The following is a 20,650-nucleotide window of genomic DNA, read 5'->3' as shown; positions in this document are numbered from 1 at the left end:
GTGAACTGGCGGCCGTCCCCGGACCCGCGGGGGCCTGACGGCTGACCGCCACCGTCTGATTTCACAGCCGTGTTCTTCTTTTCAGGGAAGAGACCCCACGAGTGTGGAATCTGTAAAAAGGCCTTTAAACACAAGCACCACCTGATCGAACACATGCGCCTGCACTCGGGGGAGAAGCCCTACCAGTGTGACAAGTGCGGGAAGCGCTTCTCGCACTCGGGCTCCTACTCGCAGCACATGAACCACCGCTACTCCTACTGCAAGAGGGAGGCCGAGGAGCGCGACGCTGAGCCCGGGGAGCCGGGGGGCCGGGTCGGCCCCGGCCTCGGCGACTCGGACGACAGGGAGAGCTTGACGCGGGAGGAGGACGAGGACAGCGACAAGGAGGAGGAAGAGGAGGAGGAGAAGGAGACGGAGGACCTGCAGGAAGACAAGGAAAGTGGAAAAGCGCCAGGCGAGGAGGAGGAGGAGGAGATGGAAGAGATGGAGGAGGAGGAGGAGGAGGAGGTGGAGGAGGAGGAGGAGGAGGAGGGAGAAGGTGCAAAAACTGAAGGTGCGATGGAGGGGTCAGGGGCCGCCAGCCGAGCGGGCAGCTTAGAAGGCAAGGTCAGCGAGGGCAGTGAGCCAGCGTCGGAAGAAAAAACAAATGAAGCCTAATAGTTTTTCTAGAAGGAAAAAGAAAAATTCTAATCGGTAATGAAGTTTGTTCTATATTATACATGCTTTTCATGGAAACACAGTACCCCCGTATACTGTGATTTCTGTTCACTACTGTGTAAAGTAAAAGTTAAAAAAAAAATACAAAATACAAAAAAAAAAAAAAACACACAAAAAAAAATCCGGGTGTGCCTGAACCTCAGACCTAGTAATTTTTCATGCATTTTTCAAAGTTAGGAACAAGTTTGTACCATGAAGCAGATTAGAAAAGCTAACGACTCAGAAAGCAAAGATTTAACAGGTGGAAGGAAATGGACGAATTAGGGAAGCATCTGGCTTTGTTTCATTTTATCAGTATTAATGATCACTCTTAGGTTGGTTTATTCTTAAGCTGTACAATTGGGAGAAATTTTCTAATTTTTTATTGGTAAACATATGCTAAATCCGCTTCAGTATTTTATTATGTTTTTTTAAAATGTGAGAACTTCTGCACTACAGAATTCCCTTCTCCGAGAAGTGTAACGCCCTTCCCGGCCGCGCTGACAGCCTCTCGTAACCCCAGCCCAGCAGGTGGTGGCTCCCAGCGTGCGGGTGTCCTGGCGGAGCATGCCGTCTGTCAGTGTGTCGTTAGCCTTAAGGGAGCAGCCGGCAGAAGAGCCGAAGTCTCCGGCTCGTGGGGTTTCGAGTGGGGTTGGAAGCCTGTCATGGAGCTGTGACTGCAGGGACGAGCGGGGTCAGGACTGGCGAGGACAGCAGGGGTGTCAGAATCAGTGTTTGTGGTTGTGCCGAGTACGTGGTGGACAAATACGAAGGACGTGATAGGAAGCTTCGGATCTCCTTGGCCTTAAGCAAGACCTGTGTGCTGTAAGTGCCACTTATCAGTATTCCCCGGGCTCTGAGCAGCCTTCGTTCAGGTGTGGCCTCCAATAACTAGCATTTGTGGATCTGTTTGTTGTCTCGAAATTCCAAAATAAAACTTAAAACCACTGACTCTGTCAGAGAAGCCGAACACTGGGCCATTTCATCCTTTGATTCCTCAGTATTCATTTTGCGTTAATTGACTTTTCAGAATTTCTCTCCAGAAATGAAAGGGAAATTTTCTAATCTGCTTTATCCATGTTCTTGCATTTCAGATGTGGACATGCCATTGTTATCTGGCTCATAACTGTTTCCAAATATTAGTTATTATGGACCCAGTTTATTAACAACATTAGCTGATTTTTACCTATCAGTATTATTTTCTTTCTTTTAGTTTCTAGATCTGTGCAACATTTTTGTACTGTATGTCTTCAAACCTGGCAGTATTAATACCCTTCTTACTGACATATGTACTTTTAGTTTTAGAAAACTTTTATATTTATGTGTCTTATTTTTATATTTCTTTATTTATTACACAGTGTAGTGTATAATACTGTAGTTTGTATTAATACAATAATATATTTTAGTATGAAAATTTGGAAAGTTGATAAGATTTAAAGTAGAGATGCAACTGGTTCTCTTGCATTGAGATTTGATTTAACAGTGTTATGTTAACATTTATACTTGCCTTGGACTGTAGAACAGGATTTAAATGGGAATGTATTAGTTTTACAACTACAATCAAGTCATTTTACCTTTACCCAGTTTTTAATATAAAACTCTTAAATTTTGAAATTCACTGTGTGACTGACTAATAGCATGACGCTCTGCGGTTTTATGAAGAGATTAGCCTAACCATACAACTCATTTCCTTAGTAAGCCAAACTAGGATAACCTTGTAGAAACAGTGTTGGGAACAACGTTTAACATTTTGTGCCAATTTGTTCCTGTATCCATGTATGTAAGTTACAGATCTGACTCTTCATTTTTAAGTTCCTTGTTACACCATGGTCATTTTCTAGTTTTTTACCAGACCCCCCCCATCTCACAATAAAATGCATCCACAAGCCTGCCCTGCTGTCATCTTTTACTCACCGTCCAGATTGTCTTTGGCGAGTATGTGGAAGGACACTTGCCCTGCCATCCTGTACTTGATGGACCCTGGGCTGAGTTCGGTAACAACAAACAAACACCAGATGTAGACATTCACCACTAAATCTGGGGTTTTCTTGTGGCTAAATGTTTCTGGGAAGGTCAGAGTTGACGACCTGCCTCCGCTTCCTGACGCTCTCAACCCTCCCTCTTGGTCCCAGGGCTTCTCGTCCTCAGGGAGGCCTGGGTGCAGGTGCCTTTCCTCTGTGCGCCCACGGCTGCTGGGATTCCCCCCTCATCCAAGCGTGGACACCGTTGCCACCCCTTCCCCTGGGACCCGGCACAGCATCTGCTGCCGCAGTCACGCCCACTGCCCAGTGCCCAGCAGAGTGCCCGGCACCAGCGGTGCCACAGTGTTTGTTGAGTGAAAATATAATTTGCATGATACCAGAGCTCAGCTATGTTTCTACTGTTTTGCTTCTAATCCAAGAAAATATATGTTAAATGATTTCAGCAAATGAATACTTTTCATATTCAGGTCCTACTAAACACTAGGCATAATAGACAAAAAGTAAACGATGCCTTCTTTTCGTGCTGCCTTACAGTAAGTAGTAAATAATAAAACTGATTTAGAGTTTATTTCTAGGTGTCTTTCTGGTGCTTAACCTCATGGGACATGACAGGCACCCCAGGCCTCCCGCAGGAGTGGTGGGCCCACCCTGGTGCACTCGCGTGAGGACCCACGCGTCCCTGGGTGAAGTTTATTGCTTCATTTCTTCTCTCACTGAGAAGAGCTGTCCAATGAACAGGGTTAGGAAGCAGGACTCAGTGAGCCTTCTCAGGAGGCATTCATATGGCAATCACTCTAAGCAGCAGCTCAAAGAAGGGCGTGCTCAGTACACGCAGGCAAACAGCTAATAAAGGAATCCAGGTGTGTCAGAGAAGTTTTGAAAATGAAAACATGTGGACACTTCCCATTGCTCCCTCAAATCAGCACAGCAAGGGTGAAATATGATACTTACTTGCGTGCCATACACAGGTGTGTCACCTCTGTTTCCGAAGTTAATTTTCATCAAGAGAGCCCATGCTCTTGGATTGGAAGAACTGGCACTGTTAGAATGGCTGTGCTGCCCAAGGCAGTCTGCAGATTTCATGTGGCCCCTAACAAATTACCCAGGACATTTCCCACAGAAATAGAATAATCCTAAAATTTATTTGGAATCACAAAAGACCCAGAATTGCCAAAGCAATCCTGAAGAAAACGAAGCTGCAAGAATAACCTTCCCAGACTTCAGACAATACTACAGAGCTACAGTCATCAAAACAGTGTGGTATTTGCATAAAAACACACATATGGACCAATGGAGCAGAAGAGAGAGACCAGAAATAAACCCATACACCTATGGTCAATTAATTTTCCACAGAGGAAGCAAGAATATACTTTGTAGAAAAGACAGTCTCTTCAGCAAGTGTGTGTTTTGAAAGCTGGACAGCTGCATGTAAATCAGTGAAGTCAGAACACTCCCTCACGCCATACTCAAAAATAAACTCAAAAAGACTTACAGACTTAAACATGAGACAGGACGCTCTAAACCTCCTAGAAGAAAACATAGGCAAAACATTCTCTGACATAAATCTTAGCAGTGTTCTCCTAGGGCAGTCTACCCAGGCAATAGAAATGAAAGCAAAAATAAATGGGATGTACTTAAACTTACAAGCTTTTGCACAGGAAAGGACACCATAAACAAGATGAAAAGACAACCTATGGACTGGGAGAAAATATTTGCAAATGATGAGACTGACAAGGGCTTAACTTCCAGAATACATAAATAGCTCATAATTCATTATCAAAAAAAAACCCAATCCAAAAATGATCAGAAAACCTAAATAGACATTTCTCCAATGAAGACATACAGATGGCCAATAGGCACAGGAAAAAATGCTCAATATCGGTAATTATCAGAGAAATGCAAATCAAAACTACAATGAGAATGGCCATCATTCAAAAGTCCACAAATGATAAATGCTGGAGAAGGTGTGGAGAAAAGGGGACCCTCCTACACCACTGGTGGGACTGTAGCTTGGTGCAGCCCTTATGGAAAACAGTATGGAGATTCCTTAAAAAACTAAAAATAGACTTACCATATGATCCAGCAATCTCACTCCTGGGCCTGTATCCAGAGAAAACTCCAATTTGAAAAGATACATGCACCGCAATGTTCATAGCAGCACTATTTACAATAGCCAAGACGTGGAAGCAACCTAAATGTCCATTGATGGATGACTGGATAAAGGGCGGGGGTGTATGTATGTGTGTGTACATATATATATGAAATAATGCCATTAGTAGCAACATGGATGGACCCAGAGATTATCATAGTAAGTGAAGTAAATCAGACAGAGAAAAAACACATACAATATAACTTATATGTGGATTCTTTAAAAGTGAAGCAAATTAACTTATTTACAAAACAGAAAGACTCACAGACATAGAAAACAAACATGTTTACCAAAGGGGGAAGGGGTGGGAGGGATAAATTAGGAGTTTGAGATTAGCAAATACAAACTGCTATATACAGAATGGGTAAACAAGAAGATCCTACTGTCTAGCACAGGGAACTATATTCAATACCTTGTAATGACCTATAATGAAAAAGAATATGAGAAGGATATATATATATGAAACACTATGCTGTGCACCAGGAATTTACACATTATAAACTAAACTTCAATTGAAAAAACAGAAAACTTACAACCAAGAATCCTATATCCAGAAAAACTGTCTTTGAAAGTGAAGAAGAAATTCAGACATTCCCAGATAAACAAGCGCTGAGGGAGTTCTTCTGCAGTAAATGCTCGAGGGAGTCCTGCAGGTGAGATGAAGGGACACTAGATGGTAACTTGAAGGTGTGTGGAGAAATGAAGATCTCAATAAAAAGGTACCACGTGGGCAATTATAAAAGCTAGTATTATAATAACATAACTGCTCTTCCCATTTTCTACATGGTTTAGGAGACTAATACATTTAAAGATAAAAAATATTAGTGTAAAAGCTAATACTACTCTAACTTTGGTTTGTAAGTCCAAAATTTGTTTCCTACATAACGGACAAATGCATTTAAAATAATAAGTTTACTTTTGGGGCATGCAATGCATAAAGATGTAATTTTGTAACATCAACAACCAAAAAAGCTGTCAAGGAGCAGTTTTGTATGTTAATGAATTTAAGCTAGTATAAATTCAAATTAGAGTCTTCTAACTTTAGAATGTTAAATGTAATGCTCATGGTAACCACAAAGAAAACAGTTATAGAATAGATACAAAAGGAAATGAGAAAGGAATTTAAACACTTCACTACAAAAAAATTTAAATACAAAAGGCAGCAGGAATGCAGGAAATGAGGGGCAAAAAAAAAAAAACAAACTCTAAGGCAAAAGCTTATAAAACAAATAGCACAATGACAGAAGCAAGCCCCTCCTCATAAGAAAGTCACAAGATCCAAAGACACAAACAAGTTTAAAATGAAATGATGGAAAAAGATATTACGTGCGAATAGTAACCCAGAGACAGGAGGCGGTAAGGCTATAGTAGTATCAGACAAAGTAGACTTTAAATCATAAAAGGCTACAAGAGACAAAAAGGACATTATATGTTATAAAAGGTTTAATAGAGCAAGAAGATACAATAATTATAGACATTTACATACCTAATGATAAGCCACCAAAATAAATGGAGCAAAAACTGACAGAATTGAAAGGAGAAATAGCGAGCTCTATAATAGTAGTTGGAGGCTTTGATGCTCCACTCATAATAATGGACAGAACAACCAGACAGAAGGTAAGTAAGGAAACAGAAAAAACACAATAAACCAACTGTGTCTAACGGACATACACAGAACACTCCACCCGACAACAGCAGGATACGTTTCTTCTCAAGAGCACATGGGCTATTCTTTGGGATAGTCCATACGTGAGGCCGCAAGTTAAGTCTCAGTAGATTTTAAAAGATAGATATTATATGAGTATCTTCTCTAACCGCAACTGGATGGGAGTTACAAATCAATAACAAAAAGATTAGAAAGTTCACAAAATTGTGGAAATTAAGCAATGTACTCCTAATGGATTAAAGAAGAAATCACAAAGGAAATCAGAAATACTCAGGGATGAATAAAAATGAAAACAATGGAGGTATGCCCAAGATGGTGGAGCAGAAAGACCCTGAGCTCACCTCCTCCCACAGGCATATGAAAATGATGACTCTCTGCAGAACAGCTATATATAAGAATGTATATATAAGAATGACCCGAGGACTAGCAGAAAAGATTTTCACAAATAAGATAAAAAGAAGGAGCCACAACGAGATGGGTAGGGATGGTAGAGACACGGCATGGTCCATCCCACATCTTCACATAGGCAACCCACAAGTGAGAGGATAATCACAACTGCAGTTTCTTCCCAAGGAGTGGAGAGTCTGAGCCCCACATGTCAGGCTCCCTAGCCCAGGGGCCCTGTGCTGGGAAAATAAGATCCCAGAATGTCTGGCTTTGGGGGACAGCAGGGCTGATGTATGGTAGAGGAGAGGCAGAGGACTGTAGGAAGCAGCGACTCTTAAAGGGCGCACACAAAATCCCGTAAGCTCTAAGTCCCAGCCCAAAGACTGTCATTTGAAGGACGCCTGAGTCAAGTTCACTTGCTGATCTTGGAGAGCCTCTGGGAGAGGCAGGAGGCAACTGAGACTCCCTCTGGGGACACAAACACTGGCAATATCCACTTCCAGGAGCTCGCTCTGCCATGAGGACACTGGTGCTGGCAAGCACGATCTTGGAAGGCTCCCTCTAGCCTATTAGCAGCAGGGATTTACCCACCCACCAGAAGACTGGCATCTGCCCCATGTCTCTCTGGCCCCACCAATCAGCTCTGCCCCTACCCACCATGCCATGCAACCATCTGTGCCAGGACCCCACCTCACCTGACCACAAGCCAACAGCCTCCACATAAGGCAGGGTCTGGCAGCCAACTGGGCCAGGGATCAGCCCCACCTATCAGCATCATACCTACCAGTAGTCATACCAACCACAACACAACAGCCCACACAGCCTACAAGAGGTGACCAGAGAGGAGTGAGCTGCTGGGTCCCATAGTGCATCTTCTACATAAGGCCACTTCTTCAAGATTAGGAAATAAAACTGAACTGCCTAAAACAGAAATGAATTAGCCAAAACAAGGAAACACAGGAATACATTCCAAAGGAAGGAACAAGACAAGATCCAAGAAGAAGAACTAAGTAAAGTGGAGGTAAGCAATCTACCCAATAAAGGTAATCATCATAAAGATGCTCAACGAACTTGGGAGAAGAATGATGAACACAGAAGTTTAACAAAGAGTTAGAAAATATAAAGAAGAACCAGAGCTGAAAAATACAATAATTGAAATAAAAAATACAACAGAAGGAATCAACAGTCAACAAGGTGATACAGAGGAACAGATCAGAGAACTGAAAGAATAGTAGAAATCCCCCACATTGAAAAGAAAAAAACTGCAAAAAATGAGGATAGTTTAAGAGAACTTTGTGATAAAATCCAGCAAACTAACATTCACATTTTAGGGGTCCCAGAAGGAGAAGAGACAGAGAATGGGACAGAGAACTTACTTAAAGAAACAATAGCTGAAAAATTCCCTAACCTGGGAAAGGAAACAGACTGGTTTCAGGAAGCATAAAGAATACCAAAAAAGATGAACCCAGAGAAGTCTACAAAGACACAGTATGATTAAAACAGTAAAATTAAAAGAGAATCTTAAAAGCAGCAAAAGAAAAGCAAATAGTTACCTACCAAGGAATCCCCACAGACTGTAAGCTGACTTTTCAGGCCGGAAGCATTATAGGCTAGAAAGGAGTGGCAAAGAATCTTCAAGTTATATAAGGGGAAAAACCTGCACTCGAGACTACTCTGTCTGGCAAGGCTATCAAGAGTTTTACAGACAAGCAAAAGCTAAAATAGTTCAGCACTACTAAACTGGTTTTACTAGAAACATAGAGCAGAAAAGAAAAGACCACAAACAGAAGTGTGAAAATTACAAAAGCAAAAACCTCATTGGTAAAGGCAAACACAAAGACAGATCAACAAATTATAAAGCTAGTAGGAAGGTTAAAGGACAAAAGTAATAAAATCAACTATATTCACAATAAGTAGTGAAGGGATACATAAAAACATGAAACATGGTGAGGAGAGAGTAAAAATGCAGAGCTGTCAGAATTCATTCAAACTTGAGATCAGCAACTCACTTCACATATATAGTTATATGTGAACTTTATATGAACTTTAAACCAAAAATCTATAATAAATACACACAAAGAGAAAAGGGAATCCAAACATGACACTAATGATAGTCATCAAATTATATATATGCTGCCTTTAGGAGACTCACATTAGATCTTAAGACACATACAGACCGACCATGAAAGGATGAAAATACATATTCCATGCATACAGAATGAAAAGAAAGCTGGGGTAGCAATACTTCTATCAGACAAAATAGACTTTAAAACAAAGACTGTAACAAGAGACAAAGAAAGATATTACATAATGATCAAGGGATCAATCCAACAAGAAGATATAAGAATTTTAAATATATGTGTATCCAACATAGGAGCACCTAATACACATATCAAGTGTTAACAAACATAAAGGGAAAAGTGGAGAGTAACACATAATAGTGCGTAACTTTAACCATAATCAGAAATGTGATAACTACAATGAGTTGCAATAGAATAAACAGGAAGAGATAAAAGAGGGCATAAAAATCATTAAAAGTGGGAGAAGGGAGCAAGAAAAATATAGATTTTCTTTTTTTTTTCTTTTTAGGATGTGTTGGAGCTTATATGACTATTAGTTTAAAGCAAACAGATAGAGTAATGGGTTAATATACTTGAAAAACAGGGTAACTACAAATCAGAAGCATACAACAGAGTCACAAAAATCAAAAAGAAACCAAGATAATACAAAAGAAAATTATCAAACCACAAAAAGAAAAAGAAAGCAACAAAGAGGAAATACCAAATCAACTGGAAAACTAAGTTCAAAATGGTAATAAATACACATCTATCAATAATTACTATAAATGTCAATGGACTGAATGCTCCAATCAAAAGACAGAGTGGCAGATTGGATAATAAAACAATAACCTACAATATGCTGCATACAAGACACCCACTTTAGGGTGAAGGACACACATAGACTGAAAGTGAGAGGATGAAAAAAGATACTTCATGTAAATGGAAATGACAAGAAAGCAGGAGTAGCAATACTGATTTCAGACAAAATAGACTGTAAAACAAAGGCCATAAAGAAAGGTAAAGAAGGACAGTATATAATGATTAAAGGAGCAATAAAAGATAAGGATATTATGCTCATTAACATATATGCACCCAATCTAGGAGCACCTAAATACATAAAGCAAATACTAACAGGCATAAAGGGAGAAACTGATGGGAGCACAATCATAGTAGGAGACTTTAACACCCCATAACATCACTGGACAAATCTTCCCGACAGGAAATCAATAAGGCAACAGAGATACTAAATAACACAATAGAGCAGTTGTACTTGGTCGGTACTTTTAGGACATTACATCCCCCACAAAACAGAATATACATTCTTTTCAAGTGCATATTGAACATTTTCTAGGATAGATCATATACTCAGGCACAAAAGAAGCCTCAACAAATTTAAGAGGATAAAAATTATTTCAAGCATGTTTTCTGAACACAATGCCATGAAACTAGAAATCAACCACCGAAAAACAAAGGAGAAAAATTACAGCATGGAGATTAAACAACATGCTACAAAAAAAAAAAATGGGTCAATGATGAGATCAAAGAAGAAACTTAAAAATACTTTAAGACAAATGACAATGAAAACACAACCACACAAAATCTATGGGATACGGCAAAAGCAGTCTTAAGATGGAAGTTCATAATGATAGAGGCCTTTCACAAAAAACAAGATCAATCTCAAGTAAATGAATTTGAAGAAGAATAGCAAATAAAATCTAAAGTCAACAGAAGGAAGGAAGTAATAAAGATCAGGGAGGAAATAAATAAAATAGAGATAAAAAACAATAGAAAAAAATCAAACCAAGAGCTATGTTTTTTTTCTTTCTTTTATTTTTAATAGTCTTCAAGAGCTAGTTTCTTGAAAGAATAAACAAAATTGACAAACCTCTGGCCAGGCTCACCAAGAAAAAAAAGAGAGAAAACACTGATAAAGTAAGAAAGGAAGATAGAGAAATTATAAACAATACCACAGAGATACAAAAAACCATAAGAGAATGCTATGAACAACTATATGGAAACAAACTGGATAACCTAGAAGAAATGGACAAGTTTCTGGAGACATACAGTCCACCAAGACTGAATGAAGAAGAAATAGACCACTTGAACATACCGATCACTAGAAATAAAATAGAATCAGCAATAAAAAACCTACCTACAAACAAAAGTCCAGGACCAGACGGCTTCACTGGGGAATTCTACCAAACATACAAAGAAAACTCATAGTGGTCCTCCTCAAACTCTTCCAAAAGATTGAAAAGGAGGGAGTACTCCCAAACTCATTCAATGAAGCCACCATCACCCTGACACCAAAACCAGACAAAGACACTACCAAAAAAGAAATTACAGGCCAATATCATTGATGAACATAGATGCAAAAATCCTCAACAAAAATATTAGCAAACAGAATCCAACAACACATAAAAAAGATCACACTATGATCAAGCTGGGTTCAACCCAGGGACACAAGGATGGTTCAACATATGCAAATCGATCAACATGATACACCATCACAGCAAAAGAAAGGACAAAAATCACATGATCATCTCAATAGATGCATGAAAAGCATTTGATAAAAGTCAACATCCATTTATGATAAAAACTCTAATGAAAGTGGGTATAGAGGGAACATGTCTCAGCATAATAAAAGGTATTTTTAACAAAACCACAGCCAGCATAGTACTCAACCAGGAAAAGCTGAAAGACTTTCCGCTAAAATCCAGAACAAGACAAGGGTGCCTACTATCACCACTTCTATTCAACGTAGTCTTGGAATTCCTAGCCACACCAATCAGGCTAGAAAAAGAAGTAAAAGGTATCCCAATTTGAAGAGAAAGGTAAAATTGTCCTTATATGCAGGTGACATGAGTATAGTATCATCCTATATATAGAAAACCCTAAAACTCCACACACAAACTACTAGAGATGATAAAAGAATTCAGCAAGGTAGCAGGATACAAGATTAACATACACAAATTGGTTTCATTTCTTTACACTAACAATGAATTCGCAGGACAAGAAAGTAAAGAAATAATCCCTTTTAAGATCGCATCCAAAACAACAAAACACTTAGGAATAAATCTGATCAAGGAGGTGAAAAGTTTATACATGGAGAACTACAAAACATGGATTAAGGAAATTAAAGATGACTTAAAGAAATGGAAAGATATCCCATGCTCTTCGGTTGGAAGAATCAATATTGTTAAAATGGTCATACTGCCCAAGGCAATCTACAGATTTAATGTGATCCCAATCAAATTGGCCAGGATATTTTCACAGAACTAGAACAAATAATCCTAAAATTTATATGGAATCACAAAAGACCCAGAATTGCCAAAGCAATCCTGAAGCAAAAGAACAAAGCTGGAGGAATAACCCTCCCAGATTTCAGACAATACTACAGAGCTACAATAATCAAAACAGCATGATATTGGCATAAAAACAGACATATGGACCAATGGAACAGAACAGAGAACCAGAAATAAACCCACAGACCTATGGTTGATTAATCTTTGACAAAGAAGGAAAGTATATACAATGGAGAAAAGACAGTCTCTTCAGCAAGTGGTGTTGGGAAAACTGGACAGCCGCATGTAAATCAATGAAGTTAGAACACTCCCTCACACCACACAAAAATCAACTCAAAATGGATCAAAGACTTAAACTTAAGACAAGATACAATAAACCTCCTAGAAGAAAATAGGCAAAACATTTTCTCACATACATCTCAAAAATGTTCTCCTGGAACAGTCTACCCAAGCAATAGAAATAAAAGCAAGAATAATCAAATGGGACCTAATTAAACTTACAAGCTTCTGCACAGCAAAGGAAACCATAAGTAAAACAAAAAGACAACCTACAGAATGGGGGAAAATATTTGCAAATGATGAGACTGAAAAGGGCTTAATTTCCCAAATATATAAATAGCTCATACAATTTAATAACAAAAAAAAAACAAACAACCCAATCCAAAAATGGGCAAAAGACCTAAACAAGCAATTCTCCAAAGAAGACATACAAATGGCCAATAGGCACAGGAAAAAATGCTCAATATCACTAATTATCAGAGAAATGCAAATCAAAACTACAATGAGGTATCACCTCACACTAGTCAGAATGGCCATCATCAAAAGTCCACAAAACAATAAATGCTGGAGAGGCTGTGGAGAAAAGGGAGCCCTCCTACACTGTTGATGGGAATGTAGCTTGGTGCACCTATTATGGAAAACAGTATGAAGATGTCTCAAAAAACTAAACATAGACTTACCATATGATCCAGCAATCCCAGTCCTGGGCATATATCCGGAGGGAACTCTAACTCAAAAGGATACACGCACACCAGTGTTCATAGAAACACTATATACAATAGCCAAGACATGGAAGCACCTAAACATCCATCAACAGATGACTGGATAAAGAAGGTGTGGTATATTTATACAATGGAATACTACTCAGCCATAAATATAAAGTAATGCCATTTGCAGCAATATGGATGGACTTAGAGATAATGACTATAAGTGAAATAAGCCAGAAAGAGAAAGAAAAATACCATATGATATCATTCATATATGGAATCTAAAAAAAAAGAGAAAAAGAGGACACTAATGAACTCATCTACAGAACAGAAACCGATTCACAGACATAGCAAATAGTCTTCTTAGTGTTTATAGCTATAAATTTTCCTCTTAGCATCACTTTTGCTGAATCCTGTAAGTTTGGGTATATTGTGTAGATTTTTTTTAATTTTTAAAAAGTAAAACTTACAGAATAGTTGCAGTACTCCCTTATATTCTTTTAACATGTTTCCACCAATTATTAGCATTTTGGCACATCTTTCTTTTGGAGGGGGTATACTGAAGTATAATTGGCTTACAATATTATATTAGTTTCAGGGTGTACAACATAGTGATTAAATATTTTTATACATTACGGAAATCCTCAACAAAATACTAGCAAACAGAATTTAGCAGCGTGTTAAAAGGATTACAACCACAACCAAGTAGGATTTATTCCTGGAAAGCAAAGATGATTCAACACATGAAAATTGATCAGTGTAACATGCCACATTAACAACATGAAGGAATAAACTACACGATCATCTCAGTTGATAACGCATGTGGCCAAAAAAAAAACCTTTCATGAAAAAAAAATAGAAGTCATTTATGAAAAACTCACAGTAAATAGCATACTCAGTAGTGAAAGACTGAAAGCTTTTCCTCTAAGATCAGGAACAAGGTAAAGATGCCAACTTTCATCACTTCTATTCAGCATAATACTGGAAGTTCTAGCCAGAGCAATTATGCAAGAAAAAGAAAGAAAAGACATTCAAATTGAAAAGGAAGAAGTAAAATTATCTGTTTGCAATGATATGATCTTATATATAGAAAACTCTAAAGATTACACAATAAACCATTAGAGAGAATAAATGAATTCAGCAAAGTAGCAGGATACAAAGTCAACACATGAAAATTAGTTGTATTTCTGGACACAAATAATGAACGATCTGAAAAGGAAATTGCAAAACAGTTCTATTCACAATAGCATCCAAAAGAATTAAATAATTAGGAATAAACTTAACCAAGGAAGTAAAAGACTTTCAAAATGAAAGCTACAAAGTATTGCTGAAATTAATTAAAGAAGATATAAATAAATGAAAACATTTCATGTTCATGGATTGGAAGACTTGATATTGTTAAAATGTTCCACACTACCCAAAGCAATCTACAGATTCAATACAATTGCTATCAAAATCCCAATGGAATTTTTTACAAAAATAGAAAAACCCAATTTAAAATGCACATGGAATCTCAAGGGACTCCAAATAGCCAAAACAGTCTGGAAAAGAAGAATAAAACCAGAGGACTCATACTTCCTGATTATAAAACTTGCTACAAAGCTAGAGTAATCAAAACAGTATGGTACAGGCAGAAAGACAGACAGACCAATGGACTAGAACAGAGAGCCTAGAAATAAACTCTCACATATGGGGTGAAATGATTTTTGATAAGGGTGCCAAGACCATTCAGTGGGGGAAAAGAGCCTTTTTAACAAATGATGCTAGGAAAATGGAATAACCACATGCAAAAGAATGAAATTGGACCCTTATATAACACCATATAGAAAAATTAACTTCCAATGAATCAAGGACCAAACCATAAGACCTAAAACAATAAAAGTTTCAGAAGAAAACGTAGGGCAAAATCTTCATGACATTGGACTTGGCAGTAATTTCTTGATTATGACAGCAAAAGCACAGGTAACAACAGAAAAAACAGACAAGTGGGACTTCATGAAAAATTTAAGTTTTGTGCATCAAAAGACACAATCAATAGAGTAAAAAGGCAACCCACATAATTGTAAAAAAAAAATTGCAAATTATGATCCAGGATTTCCACTTTCAGGCATATAGTCAAAAGAATTGAAAGCAAGTTCTCAAAGATATATTTGCACACCCATTATTATTCACAACAGCTAAAACATGGAAGCAACCCAAGTGTCCATTCACCAACAGATGGATGGTGAAGCAACATGTGTTATATACATACATGAAATATTATTTAGCCTTGAAAAGGAAAGAAGTTCTGCAATATGCTATGTCAAGGATGAACCTAAGGGATATTATGCTAAGTGAAATAAGCCAGTCATGGAAAGACAACCAGTGTATTATTCCACTGACATGAGGTACTTAGAGTAGCCAAAATCATAAAGGCAGAAAGTATAATGGGGATTGCCAGAGACTGCAGGGAGACAGAGTGGGAGTTGTTTAATGGGAACAGACCTTCAGTTTTGTACAAATGAGGAGTTCTGGGGATGGATGGTGGGGATGGTTGCACAACAACGTGAGGATATTTAATACCGGTGAACCATACAGTTAAAAATGGCGAAGATGGTACATTTCGTGTTATGCATATTTTACATAAACATAACAGAACCCCTGAGGGACAGGAGTGCCTTTTGTCCTTTCAACCACCGCTGTGTTATGCTAACAAGGTGATTTAAGGTGGGCCCTTAAGTAGCTTCCAGAGCTAGGCTGGCCATGCGGGAAAGACCACGCAAACTACTGGAGGGTCAGAACTGCCCCCCCGCGCCTGGACACCTGGCAGGGAGTGGGTTCTAGAAATTGGGTTCAGTGATCAATCGTGCTATGCAATAAAGCCTCAGTGATTATGAACAACGAGGCCTGGGGAGCTTCCAGGCTGGTGAACGTGCTGAGCGTGTTGGGAGAGGAGTCGTGCCGGGAGGAAACACGGAAGCTCTGCACCCCCCGCCACTGACCCTCTGCCTTGTGCATCGCTCCTGTCTGGCTGTTCCTAAGCTGTGTCCTTTGTGGAAAAGTGGTTACCATAACTTAAGCTCTGTTCTGAGTTCTGTGAGTCGGTCTTGTGAATTATCAAGTCTGAACGGGGAGTGTGGGAAATCCTGAGTTTATAGCCTGGCAGCTGGGCAGAAGTCAAGCAGCCTCGGGGCCTCACTGGCAGCTGCTATCTTAAGTGGAGGCAGCCACTTACGTGGTCCTGAGTCCTTGACTTAGGGCTCTGTGCTCACTCTGGGTCATCACTGTCAGAGTCGAGTTGAGCTGTAGGATGCTTTGTTAGTTTCAAAGGATCAGAGAGTTGGTGGCAGTTGGAAGGACACAGCCGCCCCACCACTATTCCCGTGTTAGAGATAAGGAACCTGGAACAAAGGGATGTTAAAGGACTCCTCCAAGTTAGGGGAGCAGCTGGGATTCCAGCCAGGCTGCCCGGCTCCATGGTCCAGGCTGCTAACGTCTGCTCGCTGTCCCACAGCTTAAGTTCCAGCCCTAAGTGAAATGCTCCCCGTTCTCCACAGCAGTTCCAAACTCTGCTTCCATGTCACTGCTCACCTTACCCGGAACAGTCTTCCCTCCCATCTCCACGCTCTAATACGTCACGGTCAAGCCCAGTGCCAGCTTCTGAACAGAGTCCCCCCTGACTCCCAGCGATGAGAATAGACCTCATCCACCTGCAATAACACGGCTGGAATTGACCTCCAGACCCATGGCTTCAGTCTGGACCTCAGTGCCACTCCCATGAGGAGGCCACATTGCCTGTGGGATGCTCCCAGCCATGAGCAAGTGTGACAGGCACACCAAGGCAGGCTTGTGTCTGGGAGCCTCAGGACAGCGCTGAGGCTGGCTTTGGCTCTGGGACTCCCAACAGCCTGGCCAAACCTTCCTTGGGCTGCATGCTGTTCCTTTCAGCCTCAGTTCCTCGTTCCTCCACTCAGGGCCGGGCTGCACGGTGGCTCTCCCAGGTCTTCTCAGCTCCCCCCTCCTCCCGTTTTCTCAGAGCTGGTATCTTCTAATTGACTCCTGTCTTGGAATCTGCTTTTTTTTTCTTTTTCTACATTTTATTTATTGAGTTATAGTCATTTTACAATGTTGTCAAATTCCAGGATAGAGCACAATTTTTCAGTTATACATGAACCTACATATATTCATTGTCACATTTTTTTTTTCACGGTGAGCTACCACAAGATCTTGTATATATTTTCCTGTGCTATACGGTATAATCTTTTTTATCTATTCTACATATGCCTGTCAGTATCTACAAATTTTGAAATCCTAGTCTGTCCCTTTCAACGCCCTGCCCTCTTGGCAACCACAAGTTTGTATTCTATGTCTATGAGTCTGTTTCTGTTTTGTATTTATGTTTTTTTTTTTTAGATTCCACAAATGAGCAATCTCATATGGTATTTTTCTTTCTTTTTCTGGCTTACGTCATTTAGAATGACATTCTCCAGGAACATCCATGTTGCTGCAAATGACATTATGTTGTCAGTTTTTGTGGCTGAATAGTATTCCATTGTATAAATATACCACTTCTTCTTTATCCAGTCATCTGTTGATGGACATTTAGGCTGTTTCCATGTCTTGGCTATTGTAAATAGTGCTGCTATGAACATTGAGGTGAAGGTGTCTTTTTGAAGTAGGGTTCCTTCTGGATATATACCCAGGAGTGGGATTCCTGGGTCACATGGTAAGTCTATTCCTAGTCTTTTGAGGAATCTCCATACTGTTTTCCACAGTGGCTGCACCAAACTGCATTTCCACCAGCAGTGTAGGAGGGTTCCCCTTTCTCCACAGCCTCTCCAGCATTTGTCATTTGTGGACTTTTGAATGGTGGCCATTCTGGCTGGTGTGAGGTGACACCTCATTGCAGTTTTGATTTGCATTTATCTGATAATTAGTGATATTGAACATTTTTTCATGTGCCTATTGATCATTTGTATTTCTTCCTTGGAGAATTGCTTGTTTAGGTCTTTTGCCCATTTTTGGATTGGGTTGTTTGTTTTTTTCTTATTATGTCGTATGAGCTGCTTATATATTCTAGAGATCAAGCCTTTGTCGGTTTCATCATTTGCAAAAACTTTCTCCCATTCTGTAGGTTGTCTTTGTTTTACTTTTGGTTTCCTTTGCTGTGCAGAAGCTTGTAAGTTTAATTAGGTCCCATTTGTTTATTCTTGCTTTAATTTCTACTGCTTGGGTAGACTGCCCTAGGAGAACATTTTTGAGATGTATGTGAGATAATGTTTTGCCTGTATTTTCTTCTAGGAGGTTTATTGTATCTTGTCTTATGTTTAAGTCTTTGATCCATTTTGAGTTGATTTTCGTGTATGGTGTGAGGGAGTGTTCTACCTTCACTGATTTACATGCAGCTGTCCAGTTTTCCCAACACCACTTGCTGAAGAGACTGTCTTTATTCCATTGTATATTCTTGCTTCCTTTGTCAAAGATTAGTTGACCAAAAGTTTGTAGGTTCATTTCTGGGCTCTCTATTCTGTTCCATTGGTCCATATGTCTGTTTTTGTATGCTGTCTTGATGACGGTAGCTCTATGGTATTATCTGAAGTCTAGGAGAGTTATTCCTCCAGCCTCTTCTTTTTCTTCAGTAATGTTTTGGCAATTCTAGGTCTTTGATGGTTCCATATAAATTTTATTATGATTTGTTCTAGTTCTGTGAAATATGTCCTGGGTAATTTGACAGGGATTGCATTAAATCTGTAGATTGCCTTGGGCAGTGTGACCATTTTAACAATATTGATTCTTCCAATCCCGGCGCTTGGGATATCTTTCCATTTTTTAAAGTCTTCTTTAATTTCCTTCATCAATGGTTTATAGTTTTCTGTGTATAATTCTTTCAGCTCCTTGGTTAGATTTATTCCCAGATATTTTATTACTTTGGGTGCTATTTTAAAGGGAATTGTTTCTTAACTTTCTTTTTCTGTTGATTCATCGTTAGTGTAAAGAAATGCAACTGATTTTTGAACGTTAATCTTGTAACCTGCTACCTTGCTGAATTCTTCAATTAGTTTTAATAGTTTTTGTGTGTACCTTTTAGAGTTTTCTATATATAGTATCATGTCATTGGCATATAGTGACACTTTTACCTCTTCTTTTCCAATTTGGATCCCTTTTATTTCTCTTTCTTGCCTGATTGCTGTGGCTAGGACTTCCACAACTATGTTGAATAGGAGTGGTGATGGTGGGCACCCTTGTCTTGTCCCAGATTTTAGTGGGAAGCTTTTGAGTTTTTCACCATTAAGTACTATGCTGGCTGTAGGTTAGTCATATATAGTTTTTATTATGTTGAGATATGTTCCCTCTATACCCACTTTGGTGAGAGTTTTTACCATAAATGGGTGATGAATTTTATCAAATGTTTTTTCTGCATCTATTGAGATGATCATGTGGTTTTTGTCCTTTCTCTTGTTGATGTGATGTATTACATTGATTGATTTGCATATGTTGAACCACCCTTGTGTCCTTGGGATGAACCCCACTTAATCATGATGTATAATCTTTTTCATGTGCTGTTGGATTCTATTTGCTATTGGAATCTGCTTCTTGAAGGACCCCGACGGACGCATCCCCTGAGCCTTCATAGGATGTCAGCAGTACCTCCCTCAGGGCATGAGACACAGCCTACCCCGGGTGCATCACTCTTATTTTCCCTGCTGGACTTTAAGGTTCCCTCGAGGCTGTAAGCCTGCGTCATTTTTATCCTTCTCTACACTTAACAGATGGTCAATAAATATCTGTTGACTAAGTCAATGAATAAGTAAGGCTGTGAGAACAGGGAAGAGTATAGCAGGGAACATTTCTCTGGGATGTTAATGAGTGTTATTTGGAGGGAAAAAAATTCCATGGTCAAAAGAATTTAGGAACTGCTGAGCTCAACAAAAATTAACAGATGTCTTGACTAGACAACTTCTCAGAGCATTTAAGGAGCTGCTTTTGTTCTGTGACTCCCCAGGAAGCAGCATCCTTGTATGATTACAGAATCAGCGTTCTGAGGAACCCAGTCTGGAGGCATAATTAGGAAGACGAGGTAAGGCTTCCAGGATGCAGGGTGCAACTGAGCTGATTCTGAAAGAATTACGAGGGTTTCAGCAGGCGCAGATGGAAGAAAGAGAGAAGAACTTTCTGGGAAGCATTTTGTGAACTACAGAGGCAGGAAGGTACGAGTCACATTCAGGGAGAGCATGTAGAACGTTTATCTAATTAGGTTCCTTTGAGAGCTTGAAGAGAGGCAAAACCAGGAAGGAAGGTGGTGGACGGGCTGTATTTTAGACTCTGATATTTGGCCTTTATCCTATGATGCTATGAAGGTTTCTGCACCAGGAAATGACGGAATAAATGGTGACACAGGGAATCATTAATTTTAATTAGAAAGGCATGGTGCACGTGTAA

At 39.4% G+C, this 20,650-nt stretch overlaps 1 protein-coding gene across 10 annotated transcripts in view; it reads left to right on the top strand.

The window, feature by feature from the left end:
• The window catches only part of ZEB1 (zinc finger E-box binding homeobox 1), a 167,393-nt gene extending 164,806 nt beyond the window's left edge, over nt 1-2,587 (top strand). For all 10 annotated transcript variants that reach the window (XM_072955350.1, XM_072955349.1, XM_072955345.1 and 7 more), the window contains one exon: nt 86-2,587. In XM_072955350.1, coding sequence (XP_072811451.1) covers nt 86-657 — 572 coding nt within the window. In that variant the 3' untranslated portion in view covers nt 658-2,587. The remainder of the gene's footprint in view (nt 1-85) is intronic.
• The last annotated feature ends 18,063 nt before the right edge of the window (nt 2,588-20,650 follow it).

Source organism: Vicugna pacos, chromosome 35 (assembly GCF_048564905.1).
Source record: "Vicugna pacos chromosome 35, VicPac4, whole genome shotgun sequence".
Classification (NCBI taxonomy): domain Eukaryota; kingdom Metazoa; phylum Chordata; class Mammalia; order Artiodactyla; family Camelidae; genus Vicugna; species Vicugna pacos.
The sequence above is the reverse complement of the archived record's forward strand: the minus strand, read 5'-3'. Positions and strand labels throughout refer to the sequence as shown.